This window comes from Rhinolophus hipposideros, assembly GCF_964194185.1.
Source record: "Rhinolophus hipposideros genome assembly, chromosome: 22".
Lineage (NCBI taxonomy): Eukaryota > Metazoa > Chordata > Mammalia > Chiroptera > Rhinolophidae > Rhinolophus > Rhinolophus hipposideros.
Window position 1 is genome coordinate 38,125,266 of NC_138068.1, and position 16,415 is coordinate 38,141,680.

Here is a 16,415-nt window from a genome sequence, read left to right on the forward strand (position 1 = left end):
GTGGAACAGAACTGCAGTAAGGAGCCAAACCCACTTAAACTGCAGCATGAAGCAGAGACACTCAGCTGAGACAACCCAGATCAGTCAACCTCCAGCCAATTCAACAGAAGCAAGAGCAAGAATAACTGCTGGTATAAGCGACTGAAATCTGGGAATGTCTGTTATGCAGCCTTGTTGTGGCAATAGCTGACTGATAAAGATGGCTTCCCCAAAGGGAATCCATAAGCCATTTAAAGAAAACTTGTCCTCCAAGTTCAGAAAGAAATCAAAGCTACTTACCAAGCTCACCTTTCTTCTTTGAACCAGACTTCTTCTTAGCAACAGCCTCTTGCTTTGGTGCCTCCTGGCTTTGGACCATATCTGCATTTTTGCCCTGGATAGGAGCTGCCTCTGCCTTTTTACCCTGATTGGAAGATGCATCCACCTTTTTGCCCTGGTTGGGAGACCCCTCTGACTTTTTGCTCTGGTTTGGGGTTCCTTCTGCCTTTCTGCCTTGATTGGGGCCCCCCTCTGCTTTTTTACCCTGGTTTGAAACACCCTCAGTCTTTGTGGCCTGATTAGCAACTGAATCTGCCTTTTTGCTCTGATTCTGGGCCCCCTCGGCCTTTTTGCCCTGATTCTGAGCCCCATCTGCCTTTTTGCCTTGGTTGGGGGCCCCTTCTGCCTTTTTGCCCTGGTTGGGGACCCCCTCTGCCTTTCTGCCCTGGTTGGGGACCCCCTCTGCCTTTTTGCCCTGGTTGGGGGTCCCTTCTGCCTTTTTGCCCTGGTTGGGGGCCCCTTCTGCCTTTTTGCCCTGGTTAGGGGTCCCTTCTGCCTTTTTGCCTTGGTTGGGGGCCCCTTCTGCCTTTTTGCCCTGGTTGGGGGCCCCCTCTGCCTTTTTGCCCTGGTTCTGGGCCCCCTCTGCCTTTCTGCCCAGGTTGGGGGTTCCTTCTACCTTTTTGCTCTGATTCTGAACCACTTCTACCTTTTTGCCCTGACTTGGGCTCCCCTCTGCCTTTTTGCCTTGGTTCTGGGCCCCCTCTGCCTTTTTGCCCTGGTTGGGGCCCCCATCTGCTTTTTTACCCTGATTCTGGGCCACCTCTACTTTTTTGCCCTGATTGGGAGCCCCCTCTACTTTTCTGCCCTGGTTGGGGGACCCTTCTGTCCTTTTGCTCTGGTTAGGGACCCCCTCTGCCTTTTTGCCCTGGTTAGGAACCCCCTCTGCCTTTTTGCCCTGGCTCTGAGCCCCCTCTGCCTTTTTGCCCTGGTTTGGGGTTCCCTCCGCCTTTTTGCCCTGGCTTGGGGCTCCCTCCATCTTTTTGCCCTGGTTTGGGGTTCCCTCCACCTTTTTGCCCAGGTTCGGGACCACTTCTGCCTTTTTGCCCTGGTTCGGGGTTCCCTCCGCCTTTTTGCCCTGGTTCAGGGTTCCTTCTGTCTTTTTGCCCTGGTTCGAGACCACTTCTACCTTTTTGCCCTGATTTTGGGCCCCCTCTGCCTTTTTACCCTGGTTAGGGACCCCCTCTGCCTTTTTGCTCTGGTTGGGGGTTCCCTCTGCCTTTTTGCTCTGGTTGGGGGTTCCCTCTGCCTTTTTGCCCTGGTTCTGGGTCCCCTCTGCCTTTTTGCCCTGGTTCTGGGCCCCCTCTGCCTTTTTGCCATGTGCAACACCAGTGGATGGAGTACTGGCCTTGGCACCCACTGGGGGCACAACCACCATAGGCACCTCCTTGGGAGCAGTTTCCAAGATGGCAGCCTTTGAGGCAAGAACTTGGATGGAATTCACTACAGAACTGACTGCTGGTTCCACTTTTGCTACTTTTTTCTCCTTCTTCTTTTTGTCCTTAGGGGAGGAGGCCAACTTCTCTTGGGGCATGGCTGGTATCGTGGCTACAGGGGCAATGACCATGGGGGGCTGGACTGGGGTTGGAGCCACTGCCACTGCAGGTGCCCGCACTGGGTCTTTGATGAGGATAGTCATGTTGGAGGATGGCTCATGGTCAGGTATTTTCCCGTTGAGTTTCTCTTCCTTTTTCTTGGTCTTTCCTTTCTTCTCCACTGTTTTCTCCTTCTTTTTCTTCTCCACTTTCTGGTGGTGAGTTTTTGCCATCTCCTTACGCTGGTTGGCTAGAGCTTCTTCATATGATGTCTCCTTCATGGAGAAGGTTGACACCAGGAAGATGCCAATGGCGGAAACAACCATGAATCCACCAAAAACCATAACCCCCAAGGTCTGAGTGTCGTAAATGTCCATCCTGGCTGGCTTTCCTTTCACCTGCCAAACACATACACATAGATTATTTTCTGCAGACACTGAGACATCAACAGTTTCCACCCCACCTTCACTACCAGACTGAAGGTTTCACTCCTCTCCACACTGATAAAGTCAGAGCAAAAACAAATCCAGACAATCTCTGATGTCATACATTCTTATCTGCTATTCCTTAGAAGGAAGCAATTTTTACACAAGATATGAGCCGTCCCTTTTAGTGCCGGCAGATATAAAGCAAAAGAGAGATGGCAGAATGCAGGTCGATAACTAGGGCACATGATGCCCTGGAGACTCAGAAGCCTCAATCACAATTCAAGATATTCCCCTCTGCAGGGGTTAAAGATTCACATGAGCACAAGCACAGGCCAGGTGGCAAACACTGGGGAGCGGTGAGGACTGCAGCAAAAATGCACCACTAAATTAGGGGGCAAGTGTTACCCAGCCATAACTGATTATTATAGAAATGTGAGCGCTGTGTCACCAAAAAAAAAAAAAAAAAGATTTTTGCTTTTTCAGGTTAGGCCAGAAATCTTTTTTTCTCCATGTGAAATTGACAGATTTAAAAAATAACATGTGAACCAAACCAAATACTTCTGTAGGCTTTACCCGTATGTATTCTGGCCAGCAGGTCCCCAGTGTGCCATCTCTACTCTGTTACCTCCCTTTTCCCTAGTGCTGATAAACACAACTACGCAGGGTCAGAAGTGAAAATCTTTGCATTACAAGCCAGAAAAGTGATCAAGAATTTGGTGAGGAAAAATGAAAAATGGCCTTCTGCCAGCGATAGCCGCTGAAGAGATATGAAACCTGCAATTCACACATTTGGAAACAGGAAGTATCAGTCTTGGAAAGCCCACCAAATAAGACTCCAGGTTTGGAATTTCACATCCGGAGGCTGTAAAGAGGGAGTACAGTGTCACCAGGCTCAACCTTCACACCGGAAAGGGGGCCCTTTGCCTGACGACAAACTCCAAACCCAGAGGATGAACTGCCCCTTCTCACAGCCCAGGGACCAAAGTCCAAAGGGTCAGAGGCAGCCTGGTCCACAACTTCCCGGCTGATAGCCCAGGCTAGGTTCAACTTCAGTGAGGAACTCTAAGATGCTTATTTGTTTGGATTCATTCAACTTTTATCAACGAAGTTTGATGCTGTTATCATATTTGCAGTCCCTTATACTACAGAGTGAGAAAAAAGCCTAGCCCCCTATGGATCAGCCCCCTATGGAATTAGTGAACAGAAAGCAAGCATAGAAGGGTGGCTAAGGGAAAGTGGAAAGGGGGAGAAGGGAGAGGAGCAGGAGAGGTGAAACCCCGCCCCAACATAACCCTCTAAAATCTCTAGACTCTGTGGTAGGCCGGGTCCAGGCTTGTCAGTGGCTTAGAAGTTGAGATTCCTCTTCCAGTAGAAGAAAGAGAGGGAAATAGAGTAGGAATTTCTAAACAATCATGAAATCTAAATTTTGATCTTAGGGTATTTTAAAGAAGAAACTGAGAAGAGAAATTGTTTTACATGTCTCAGCAATATTTTCTAAGAAAAATCACTCTCATCAAAGAACAAACACACTTTCACTGTGCGTTTTTAATAAAACCCTGCAGGCAGAGGGTTTAATGCACTCCTGACAAACACTTCACAGCATGTGCTTTCCCCAGTAGTAACACCACTAGATGCAGCTGTGATCCTTACTGCTCCCAGACTGCCACCCCGGGAATGTAGGACCAAGTCAAACTCTTCATTATGGTCGGAACCTCTGTAAATGAAGTCCGAGGCGGGCTCATGGAGCCTTCAACCTGGACAAGTGGATTCTGACCTCTGAGAGCATGATCCACAGCCAGGGTGCCCTCATATATGACAGTCAAGAGAGGGTATTCCAAATTAGTCTTTCCAGAAACACACTCACAAGCTAAGACACACTCACAGGCTAAGTGTTGAAAATGAAACTGCCCTGCTAGCCCGGGAGGGATTCAGGGGGCAGGTGGGCAGGGACAAGAAGCCTTGGAACATTCTATGGTCAACCTTCATTTCTTAGTGGGCATCCACCAACTGAAACTCTAGGTCCTCACAAGGACCTCTTAGAACTTAGCCAATGTGGACACGTTCAGCTACAAAAACTATATTACAGTCACAATATTCAGTCTATTCAGATGACAGAATGCCTCTGAAATACTCCCTTTCTCCAGAGGCAGTACAACGCCAGTGGCCTGGGTCACCCTGGCTGCGACTCCAAAAGCCCCAAGTCGCTTCCCAACTTGAGGGTTGGTCTCCCATGGAGCTGCAGGGTCACCAGGCTCCTACAATGCAGGCTCTGTTCCTGCCAAGCACTGTGGAGCCTATGCAGCCTGTGGTTTAAGCAGAAGAACCAAGGTTGAAAAATTAACCTTGAATCTTACTCAAGTTAGGCAAACATGGAATACAAAATACATCCTCTGTTGGGAGCACAGAATCGAGAAAGGCTAGCTTGGGAGAATATTTTCCTCTGTAGCACACACAAGTGTATGTTTGATACCAGCACAAGTGTGCATTCCCAACTTACGCAGAAAGGGTTGCTTTAAAAAGAAATTACATTCCCACTACTAATTCCTGGGTTAGAATCTCTTTAAAAGAAATCTTTCACAGAAAAATAAAAAGCCCTAGTCTTGAGTAATACACTGAAACATTTAGCGCTAAGGTCATATCACCACAAACAGCAAGGATACCTAAGTGAAAGCCAGGCTTCCTGATGCTATGTGGGGTCAGCCTGGGTGGCAACACCATGGGAGATCCCTGACCCACAGGAATGATAAAGCTGGTGCTGCCTCACAACGTGCTCTCAGGATCAGCGTTTGGGGTCTTAGCTTATGAAATTCCCGTTATAAAAGGACCCCTAAGAATTGTCCCCAGGGTTTTCCACAGACCATGTCCAGACTGGCAAAGAAGGTGTGTGCCCACACATATCCTGTATGGGCTGACTACAAAGCACCTACATTCTGTCAATTCTGGAAATTTCTATGAAATATGTACTTTTACTTATTATTGCTAGTGCACTTAGAATGTAAAGTAGAAAGGTGAAAGCCCTGTGATGGAAGGAAACAGGAGGCCCACAAGCCTGGGGACCATTCCGAGGCCTGGCTGACTGAAATTCACTGGCCCACCTTGAAGGTCCTGAGAGAATGTTTTTCCTTCTGTTCCTAGAGGGTAAGGATTCAGGGAACAAAAGTTAAGTGGAAAACCAAATTCTTCAGACATGGACTACATCTGCTAACTCATGTGGCCTAACCAGCCTAGCTAGTCCAGTTTGCCCAGTTCAGCCTACTTTGGCAATTGGGATTAACTAGGCTTTGTGAAAGGATCTTCAACAGCGCCCCTGGGGCTAGGTCTCATCACTAACCAGCTGCTCCACTGGGGCCACGTGTAGGCACTCAGAAAAGCCATGAGGCAGGGGTGTGCTGGGGGATAGGGAGGGTGTCCAAGAGAACAAGTCCCCAGATCCATTTACTGGGCACAAGTTGACCTCCCAGGAAAATACAAAACTAAAACAGAATGACAATGAAATAGAGACCCTAGCAGATATAGCTATACCAGGGTCACCCTCTCCTAATTCTTTTTTAGTATTATGAACTATTTCAAATATACGAAAGATTAAGAAAAACATCATGACGATCCATTTACCTTACCTTTGATAAAGGTTTATCACATGGAAACATTTTACCACATTTACTTCAGATATTTATTTTAAATTATCTTTCTCTTTCCAGAGAGATGCAGCCAGCACCCAGAATATGTCACTTAGTACCTCCACACGTGTTTATCCTTACATTATAAACATGTGTCTCCACAAACAAAATATAGTGTGGCTTTGAGTGCTATATAAATGATGCTACTGCAGGTTACCACTGGGCAATTTCTTTTAAAACTTAGTTTTTGAGATTTATTTGTATAAATACACATAGCTTTAGTTCATTTTAATTCCTACGTCATGTAATTAGACCACAAATGGAAATGGGTCCACACAACTATGACAGGCACGTAGGTTTTAAAACTGTATGTATTTACACAAAACTGTAGTATGACATGTCTCTCAGGTTCCCTGTGCCCCTGCAGATTTCGCTATGCTATACCTAGAACTGGACCTAGTAGGTCATAGGGTGGGCACGCATATGCCAGCTGCTGCCAAACTGCTCCCCAAAGGGGCAGTGTCTCGAAGGCCTCCCCTCCCTCCACATCTCTGCCAACATTTCCTACTGTGGTCAAACTTGAGATGTGGTGCCAATCAAATGGATATGACATTGCATCTTCCATGTTTATTAGCCCTTCAGATTTCTTTACTGTGTTACTATTCATAGCCTTTGCGCATTTTTCTATTGTTTTTTTCCCATTTATAGGTATCCTCTACATACTATTTTGGATATTACTCATTTGTTGTTTTAGATATGTCTAAGTCTGTGGGTTCTCTCTCAAACAATTTATAATGTTTTTGATATCAACTATTAATTATACTATTAATGTAATCCAATTTACTAATATTTGCCTTTATAGTTTGTCATTCTTGTTTCAGATACTACCCTAGAGTCATAATCTTCCCTTTTTTTAAAGGAAAAAAGTATTGCTATCCTTTAAATTTAAATAATTACTCATTTATGTTGGATGCAGGCAATATATTCCCCAGGGGTGAAACTCAAAAGGACCAAAATGGTTCATACAGGGTGAAAAATCTCCCTTATATCCCTGACCCCCAGCCACCCAGGTTCCAACCATTGGGATGGGAGAAAGCCATTGTGACAGAAGACATTTTACGATTTAGAAGTTCTTTTCTTCTAAGAATCTCAATAATACTTTTCGTAGGTAGTTTTTATTTATTATTATTAAATTTATTGGGATGACAATGGTTAGTAAAACTACATGGGTTTCAAGTGTACAATTCTATAACACATCATCTATAGATCACACTGTGTGCTCACCACCCAGAGACAGTTCTCCTTCCATCACCATATACTTGACCCCCTTTACATTCTTCTACCATTCCCCTCCCGTTAGCCTCTGGTAACCACTAAACTGTTGTCTGTGTCTATGAGTTTTTGTTTCTTTGTTTATCTTGTTCCTTTGCTGCTTTCAGTTTTATATCCCACATGAGTGAAGTTATACGATTCTCAACTTTTTCTGTCTGACTTATTTTGCTTAGCATAATAATCTCAAGATACATCCATGTTGTTGCAAATGACAGTGTTTCATCTTTTCTTATGGCAGAGTAATATTCCATTGTATATATGTACCATCTTCTTTACGCAATCATCTATCAAAGGACACTTTGGTTGTTTCCATGTCTTGGCCACCATACATAATGCTGCAATGAACATTGGAGCACATGTATCTTTACAGGTAAAAGTTTTTCAGATTTTTGGGGTAGATACCCAGGAGCAGGATATCTGGGTCATATGGTAATTCTATTCTCAACTTTTTGAGGAACCTCCATTCTGTTTTCCACAGTACCAACTTACATTCCCACAGTGGGAATGTGTAAGTGGGAATGTAGGTAGTTTTTTAATCACCTGGGATTTACTTTGGCATGTGACAGGAAATAGTGATATAACTTTTCCCCATCAGTATAATTACCCAGCAGCATTTCCTGACTGTTCTATCTCCCCTCAGCCCCCACCCCCAAAAAAAAACCTGTTCCCTCTGACTTTCTAGGCCACCTCTGTCCCATCAAGTCTGCAATATACCTGGATCTATTATTACTGGACTCCATACTTTGTCCCCCCAGTGTATTTATCTATGCCCTGCATCATCACCCCATTTTTGGCCTATGCATGCTCTCCAACACTTCTCCTGGGATTTTCATTTGAATAACACTGAATTCACAGATGAAGACAGTGAGAACTGACACTGTACTCTATGGGAGTTTCTCATCAATGAATATCGTATGGCACGGCTCTACATTCATTAAAAAAGTTCTTTTCAACTTGCAAATAGTTTTTTATGGTCTTCCCTATAAAAGTCTTACCCATCTTTTGTTGTTAAGATTATTGCTAATTTAAAATGTACTGGAAAAAGATACCTTTTGTAAATTACTCTTCTATTTCTAGCTATAGACAATCGCAGTTATTCATTTACCCAGATATTATTCTAAACTCTCATCAAACCGAGTTTGTAGATTCTTAGATTTTCTGTTAAAAAAAAAATCACCTATGAAAAAAGTGCCGTTTCTTGCTATCTAAACCTTATTCTCTCTCTTTTTCTTTTTTTTTCTCTCTTTTCTTTCTTCTTCTCTTTTTCTTGTCTCACAGAACTCTGTAACAGTCTCACAGAACTTTTCTTGTCTCACAGAACTCCCACTCTGAACAGGGTGGGAGAAAGGGCTTCCTAGTCTCATCCCTGAGTCTCCACTTCTGGTCTCATCCCTGAGTCTTCACCATTAGATGCTGTGTTGACCACAGATTTTTGTTAGAAATACCGTGTTTCCCCAAAAATAAGACCTAGCCGGACAATCATTTTTTTTTTTCGGACAATCATTTTTAATGCGTCTTTTGGAGCAAAAATTAATATAAGTCTTATAAGTCTTATAGTAAAATAAGACTGGGTCTATAGTAAAATAAGTAAATATTTTGTAAATATAGTAAATATAGTAAAATAAGTAAAATATAGTAAAATAAGACTGGTCTTATAGTAAAATAAGGCTGGGTCTATAACAACATAACAACAATATTATATAATATTATATTATAATACATTATAATATAATACCAGGTCTTATATTAATTTTGCTCCAAAAGACGCATTAGGGGGAAAATATTTTTGGGGAAACACGGTATTTTCTCAGATTAAGCTATCTTATATTCCTAGTTACCTTTTCTTTTCACTTTTTTAACAATTGGGTACTGAATTTTAGCAAATGTTCTTTCTTTATCACCTGACATTTTCTCTAACCTGAAATGGGTTAAATTACAATAATATATATTCTAACGTTAACTCACATTTCATTCTTATGATATAAGCCCTTCTTGACGGTGGCCTTTTCTTTTTTAATATATCACTAGATTTGATTTGTTCACCTTTTCATGTGGGATTTGCATACGTGCTCTTAAGTAAAGAGAGTTAGAGGTCCTTCTCAGACTGCTCTTATGTGGTCTTCGTAGCAAGGACACTCGAGTCTCATAAAATGAGCTAAGGATCATCCCTTTCTCCCTATTCTTAATAGATTTGGAAGAACTTGCCTGCAAAACTGCCTGGATCTAGTTTTAAGATCTGTTCCTGGAGGAGGAGGGGCTAGAGAGCTAATTTTTTTTTTAACTACTGATTCATTGTTTTGAGCTATAATTGACATATAGCACTGTATAAGTTTAAGGTGTATAGCATAATGATTTGACTTACATATATCATAATTACCATAAATTCAGTTAATATCCATCATTGCATATAGATACAAAACAAAAAGAAAAAAACGTTTCTTATGATAAGAACTTGTAGGATTTACTCTGTTAGCAACTTTCATACTCGTATGTATCACACGACAGTGTTAACGATAGTCATCATGTTGTACATCACATCCCTACTAATATATCTTATAACTGGAAGTTTGTACCTTTTGACCACCTTCATCCAATTTCCCCTCCCCCACACCCTGCCTATGATAACCACAAATCTGATCTCTTTTACTATAAGTTTTTTTTTAAGACTCCATATAAAGATCATATAGTATTTGTCTTTCTCTGACTTATTTCACTTAGCATAATGCCCTCAAGGTCCATCCATGTTGTCAATGTCAAAGCAGGAGTTTGTACTTTTCATGCTTGAATAATATTCCACCACATATACACCACAACTTCTTCATCCAACAAGGAATGACTTGGCTACTGTAAATTGCTGATTCAATTTCAATGATTCCAGAACCAGCGTTTGGGTTTGTGATCTATATAATTAATGTTCATTATTCCTTCTTCCAACTTCTATTTTGCTCTATCCACTTGACATGGACATTTATTAATTTTCAGGCCTTTCTTTTTTTAAAATATATTCTTCATTTCTGTTACTCTATCCTTTATTTCTGACTGGTTCTTTTTCATGGTTTCCATCTCCTTTTTTTTTTTTTTTTTTGTCCCCGCTGTCCCACCCCCCGGTTTTTAAGCCATTGTTTTTCAGTCTAGTTGCAGGGCACAACTCCCTGGCCCATGTTGGTATTATGAGCCTTGCACTCCACCCAGGTGAGGCAGTCCTCCAGCTGCTCACAGCTCCAGGGAGAGCCGTTATTCACAATCTTAGCTGTAGAGGGAGCAGCTCACTGGCCCATGTGGGAATCGAACAGGCGGCCTTCGGCATTAGGAGCACAGTGCTCCAACCTCCTGAGGCACCGGTCCACCCCTTTTCTTTTTTCTTGTAGTAAATATTTAAAGCAAGAAATTTCCCTCTAAGTACTACTGTAGCTTCATCCTACAAACTGCAATGCACAGTATTTTTTCATTATTGTTCAGTTGTATTTTCTAATTCCCATATTATTTCTCAAATTAATGAGGTGGCAGTGTCCTTAACTTTCCTAACATGTGGGGGATTTGAAGTATTATTGATAATTTCCCATTTAACTGCACTGTCATCAGAGAATCTGTTCTGTGTGACGGAAAACAAAGTTTCCAGACTTTTAACCATGATAAAGAAAAATAATTTTTTATGTGACCCGGAATGGATGGACATATACACACACACTAGTACTAGTATGTGCATGTGTATATACATATACACACGTAAATAACAACTTTCATGAAACAATAACTCAGTATTAGTACATGGGATGCACCAGGATTTTCTATGCCATCAAAAAATTTTAAAAGGTTTTTTTCACAACCAACTAAATTGACTTTGAGGCTCACAATAGTTTGAAAAACACTGATTTAGATTATGAAATTTGTTAAGTTTTAATAGATTGTGGTCCATTTTTATAAATACATGTGTACTCTATGGAACGAAGGGTTCTACATGTATCCCTACTTTGAGCTTCTTAATTTTCTATAGAACCCTTCAAGTTTTTTCGCCTACTTAATCTAATACTTATTGAGAGCTTTAAAAATCTCCTACCATGATTATGAACTTACCATTTTCTCCTGGAAATCTGTCAATTTCTGCTTTATTTGGAGGCTATCTTATTAGGTAAACATGAAATCAGAATTGTTACATCTTCCTGATAAAGTACCTATTTTTTCCCTTATTATATATAGTGACCCTCTTTATCTGTAACAATACTTTTTTTTCATTAAAGTCTAGTACGCCTGATTATTTTTACAGTTATACCAACTTTTGGGGGTTAATACTGGCCTAGAATCATTTGCTATTCTTTACTTTCAAACCTTTCTGTGTTGGTACATTTTAAGTAGAGCTCTTAAAAATAGCATACAGCAGGATTTTATTTTAAGATCATTGTGGCAATTTGTCTTTTTAACTGGTAGGTTTAGCTCATTAACATCTATTGGGATCTCCTATATAACTGGACTAATATATACCCTTATTTTGTGATTCCCATTTACAATACTTTTTCTTTGTTTATTCTCCTCTTTTTTGCATTTTATTGGACTATTTAAATTTTATCGCCTTTTCCTCTATGGTGTTTGGAAGTTATACATTCTAATTCTATTTTTTTTTACTGAGTACTAAAATGACAATTAAAATGATTTTTACCCTTACATTTTCCTAACATACATATTTGACCTCATTTCACAAATGCCTCTTGCCACTTCCCCAACAGAAGAACTGTAGGCCTGAAGTCTGGTGCCCTTTTACCTGAGATGAGGCCCTTTTCCACCTCGCTGTAACCCATCCCCCTTCCCACACCTGGACTACTCATTGTTTTGCTCCAGACAGCTCATGTTTAAATTACCCAAATGTTTACCAATTTATTTGCTCATCACTGCTTCTTTCAACCTACTCCCTTCTTTTTGAGTCTTCCCAAAGTATATCCTTGACTAGTTCTTTCAAAGGATCTCTTCTTGATAAACTCTCTCAGTCCTTATAGCCCTGATGAAACTGAATGGGTTAAATAAGTACGGAATTCCTGTTATTTTCTCTCACTTCTTTGAAGATATGATTTTGTCTTCTGGCTTTTTGGGGGGTTGAGCAGGTAGAAATAAGCTGTCAGTCAAGTTGTCATTTATTTATACCTTTTTAAAAAAATCTCTCATTACTATTAAGATACATGTTTGGGGTTCTAAGGATTCAACAAAATAGTTTTTGGTGTGTATTTATTTTTGTTTATCTTATTCAGGCTTATTGTGCTTTCTGAGTTTGAGGAGTCATGTTTTTCATCAGTTCTGGAAAACTCTGGGCCCCTCAGTTCTTTGAAAAATTTCTTGTCTGTTTCCTTGTGGTGGAACTCCTAATTAGATTTCAATATCTCTGTGGTATCATTTGGGAAAACTGCTTAGATGTATGTTCCACTTCACCAATTGTTTCTTCATCTGAAGCTAACCAGCTTTGTAATCAGTTCTTTAACTTATTCTATTTGTTTTTACCAAGTCAGTCTCCTGTTTTTCCTAGTATTATTCTTCCCATTAATGCTTTTCATCACCTACTTTTACGCCTTTAATAGTGATTTTGTATCATATTTTGGTGGGACTTGAACAGCGGCAATCCCGTCCAGGCTGAGTTGTAGGGTTGTCTCTACGTGGCGGTTTTACCTTTGCTTCAACCAGGCCACAGAGAAACCTGCATCCATGGACTGAGATTTTAAAAGGCTGCACCTCCTGTTACAAATTCTGAGATTTGGCCGCCCCTGCCTCAGAACTAAACTGTTAAGCTCCACCACCTCTTGCCACTAGTCTGTCCTTTCATTGAGTGTGTGAACCTTCAAGGGTACAGGTTTTACTTGGGCCCACTCCCCACCTTAGACAAACCACAGTCCCTGCCCGGACATTAAAGCCCAAAGCCAAAGAGCCAAGAAGACTCTGGCTAACAATGCCCCGCCCACACTCCAGGGGCAGTTTACTCCTGAATCCTAGTCACTCCCCTCACCCTCGGTTTATGGCCTCTGGCAAGCTCTTTACTACTTTGTAAGTTTAGCTGTGTTTTTAAAGCATGCTTATTCACTTTAACATTTCTAAATGCCTGGAAAAGAGACTATTCAGATCATCTGATCTAAATTTTAAGTATAATCTCTGATTACTTTTTTACCCAAAGAAACTAAGAGAAATGCTGTAACTCAAAGATGTATTCTGAAATAATTTATTGCATTCTTAAAGAGGATGGAAATAACTGACTTCCTATTTTAAAGAAACAAGGCTACTCATTTTAAAGAAAGATTGAAACACTAAAAATAGAAATGTATTCTATTACTATAAGCCTCTGCTTATTCATAAATTGGCCATTTCAGATTCAATTTCTATGCCTAAGGGGGAAAAAAATAAGAATTAACACATTTTTGTATTTCTTCAAAATAATAGTCTGTGGGAAAGTAGGTACTTAGACCTACGTCTTCTGAGAGCTTATAAGAAGACTACAGGTTCCACCACATTTATGAAGATGACATGCCTTCAAGGTAGGAATCAAGAATTCTGACTTCTCAAAATGGACATGAACAGTTAAGATGTGCTCACCCACGACAGAATGCTTACTATAGTAGAACTTAGGCTCCCAGAAAGCAGGGATCAGTCATTTCCACACTGTATCCAAGCAAATCTCAGCATATCCACTGAATGAAGGCTCTATTAAATATGACATTAGGATAGGATAAGATAGGATAGGAGTCGCTCATTTATATGGTTTTATATGATTATAAGGACCACATCTAAACAGAAAAACACAGGTATCCTGGTAGAGGAAAATAATGCACTGTGGGTCTTAACGTGCTTTTGGAAAGAGTTATGTCTTGATTCTTCAGTTTTTACACTATTGCTAATGGTATCTCTTTTAAGTTTCATTTTTTTTTGTTGATGGTATACAGAACTGTAATTGATTTTTTTCCTCAGCAACCTTACCGAATTCTAGTAACATCTAGTAGATTAAAAAATTTTTTTTCTACATATATAAGCATATTGCCTATGGATTAGTTTTTGTTTCTTTCTTCCCAATCTTATCTTCCGCTTCACCTTTCTTGAATTTTTGCGCAGGATAGGTCCTTCCACATAGTGCTAAAGAGAAGGAATGACAGAAGAGAAAAAAGGGAAAGATTTAGGTGTCTTGTTATTCAGTGTGATGTTTGTTATAGGCTTTTTGTAAATATCCTTTTTATTAGGTTCGTGGTTCTCTTCTTGGTTCAGTGTTGATAACTTACATCTTCCTACAAATTAATTTGTTATCACAACTTACAAAATCATTGCCGCATTGAGATGTGAAAAAGAAGCCTTCTATGTATGTGTGGTACAGTACCCTCTCATCTGGGTCCTTCAGATATTTTTAATGAATACCTATGATACTGACTTCATTTATTTTTACTCAGCACAAGTTGTTAATAATAGTCACTTATTTTTCTAATGTTGACCACATCTGTAGAAGTCCCATTTTACATTATTGATATTAATTATTTGTGCCTCTTTCTTGGTCAATTTTGCTTGCTATTGGTCAGCATTATTCATCTTTATAAGAATGAAGTTTTGGCTTTGTTGAACTTCTCTACTATATATTTGTTTCCTATTTCATTAATTCCTTCTCATTTTTACTTCCTTCTGATTGTTTAACTTTATTTTACCTTTTGTAATTTCTGGAGACAGATGCTTAAACTTAGCTCATTTATTTTCACCTTTTCTTTTTTTTTCAGTATCATGTATTTTAAGTTGTAAATTTCCCTGTAAATAATACTTTAGCTACGTCCTACAAGTTTTGATATGTAGTTTTTTCACTATCATTCTTTTCAAAACATTTTCTATTTTCCTTTTTATTGGCTTATAAATACTAGAAGCATACTTTTTTAAATTTCCAAATACATAGAGATTCCTCTATCTTTTTATTCATATTTCTGATTTAACTGAATTGTGATCAGACTACCTGCTGCATATAATCCCAATCCTTTGAGATTTACTTTAAGGCCCGGATAGGGTCAATCTTTGAAAATTTAAGTCAAATATGTATTAGGCTGCAGTGTTTTATTTACACATAGTTATAGATAGACCACAGTCCTAATTTGGTTCAAAGTTCTAATCTTTATTGATTTTTGTCTGCTTAGCTGTCAATTACTGAGAGGATGTGCTAAAATTTCTACAATTATAGATTTGGCCATTTCTTAAAGTTGTGTCAATTTTTGTTTTCTATTTTTGTGATTATGTTATGATGCAAAGTTAAAAATGTCTTATCTAAAATGAACTGAACTTTTATCATTATGAAGCGACCCTTTCTCTAGTTCTTTTTGTGGTAAAGTTTATTTTACATAACAATAATACAGCAGTTTTTCAAATAGCTGGATTTTTAAAAAGCAGGTATGATATGTTTATGTTTTAACAAGAGTAATAAATTTACATTTAATATGAATGTTGATATATTTAAATTTAAATCTACAATCTTATATTGTGCTATTTCCCCACCTGTCCTGGGTTCTTTGTCTCCATTCTTACGTGTTTTTGAATTGTTTTTAAATCATTCCATTGCCCCCCTTGACTATTCCAGAATACACTGTTTCTATTCTTTAGTAATAACCTTTAAAAAAATAACATCCGTTCACAAAGTTAAACAAAACTTAACCCCTCTGTACTAATTCCATTACCCTTTTAATTTAAAATATTGTTTTCACATATTTAATCCTACCTTTTTTCAGACCCTCCCCATTACCAACATTGTTATCAGTATTTTACATTTGTTTAGAGTTGCCCAAATATTTAAGACCTTCTTTATTCTTCTTGTCGTACATCTCATTCTTCCCATTTGGCATTACTTGCCTTCCAAGAACATCCTTGAGAATTTCCTTTAGAGAAAAACTATCTTGGTTTTTCTCTTAAGTTACCTTCATTTCACTCTCACTCTTGATTTTCTCCTTTGGTTGATGTGTCGCTACACTGTATATATGTGGGATTTTTTTTTCTTTTGGGGGACGGGTGTCTCATCCATTCTGTAAAATTCTCAGTCATTATCTCATATATACTGACTCTGTCCATAATCTCTCTCCTCTCCTGCAACTCCAATTAGACATACTTCTCAGTCTAGCCTCCCTAATTCTTAATAGGTCTTACAAATTATTCATCTATTTGGTTCTATAAAATGAAATCAGTATATCTTCTTCTGCTCTCTTTTC

At 39.6% G+C, this 16,415-nt stretch overlaps 1 protein-coding gene across 5 annotated transcripts in view; it reads right to left on the bottom strand.

Annotated features, from left to right (window-relative positions):
* RRBP1 (ribosome binding protein 1) overlaps window positions 1-16,415 on the bottom strand; it is a 68,295-nt gene that overhangs the window by 41,853 nt on the left and 10,027 nt on the right. For 3 of the 5 annotated variants that reach the window (XM_081033503.1, XM_081033502.1, XM_081033506.1), the window contains exon 2: window positions 280-2,248. In XM_081033503.1, coding sequence (XP_080889629.1) covers window positions 280-2,227 — 1,948 coding nt within the window. In that variant the 5' untranslated portion in view covers window positions 2,228-2,248. The remainder of the gene's footprint in view (window positions 1-279; window positions 2,249-16,415) is intronic. The other 2 variants (XM_081033505.1, XM_081033504.1) reach the window with 1 other exon arrangement.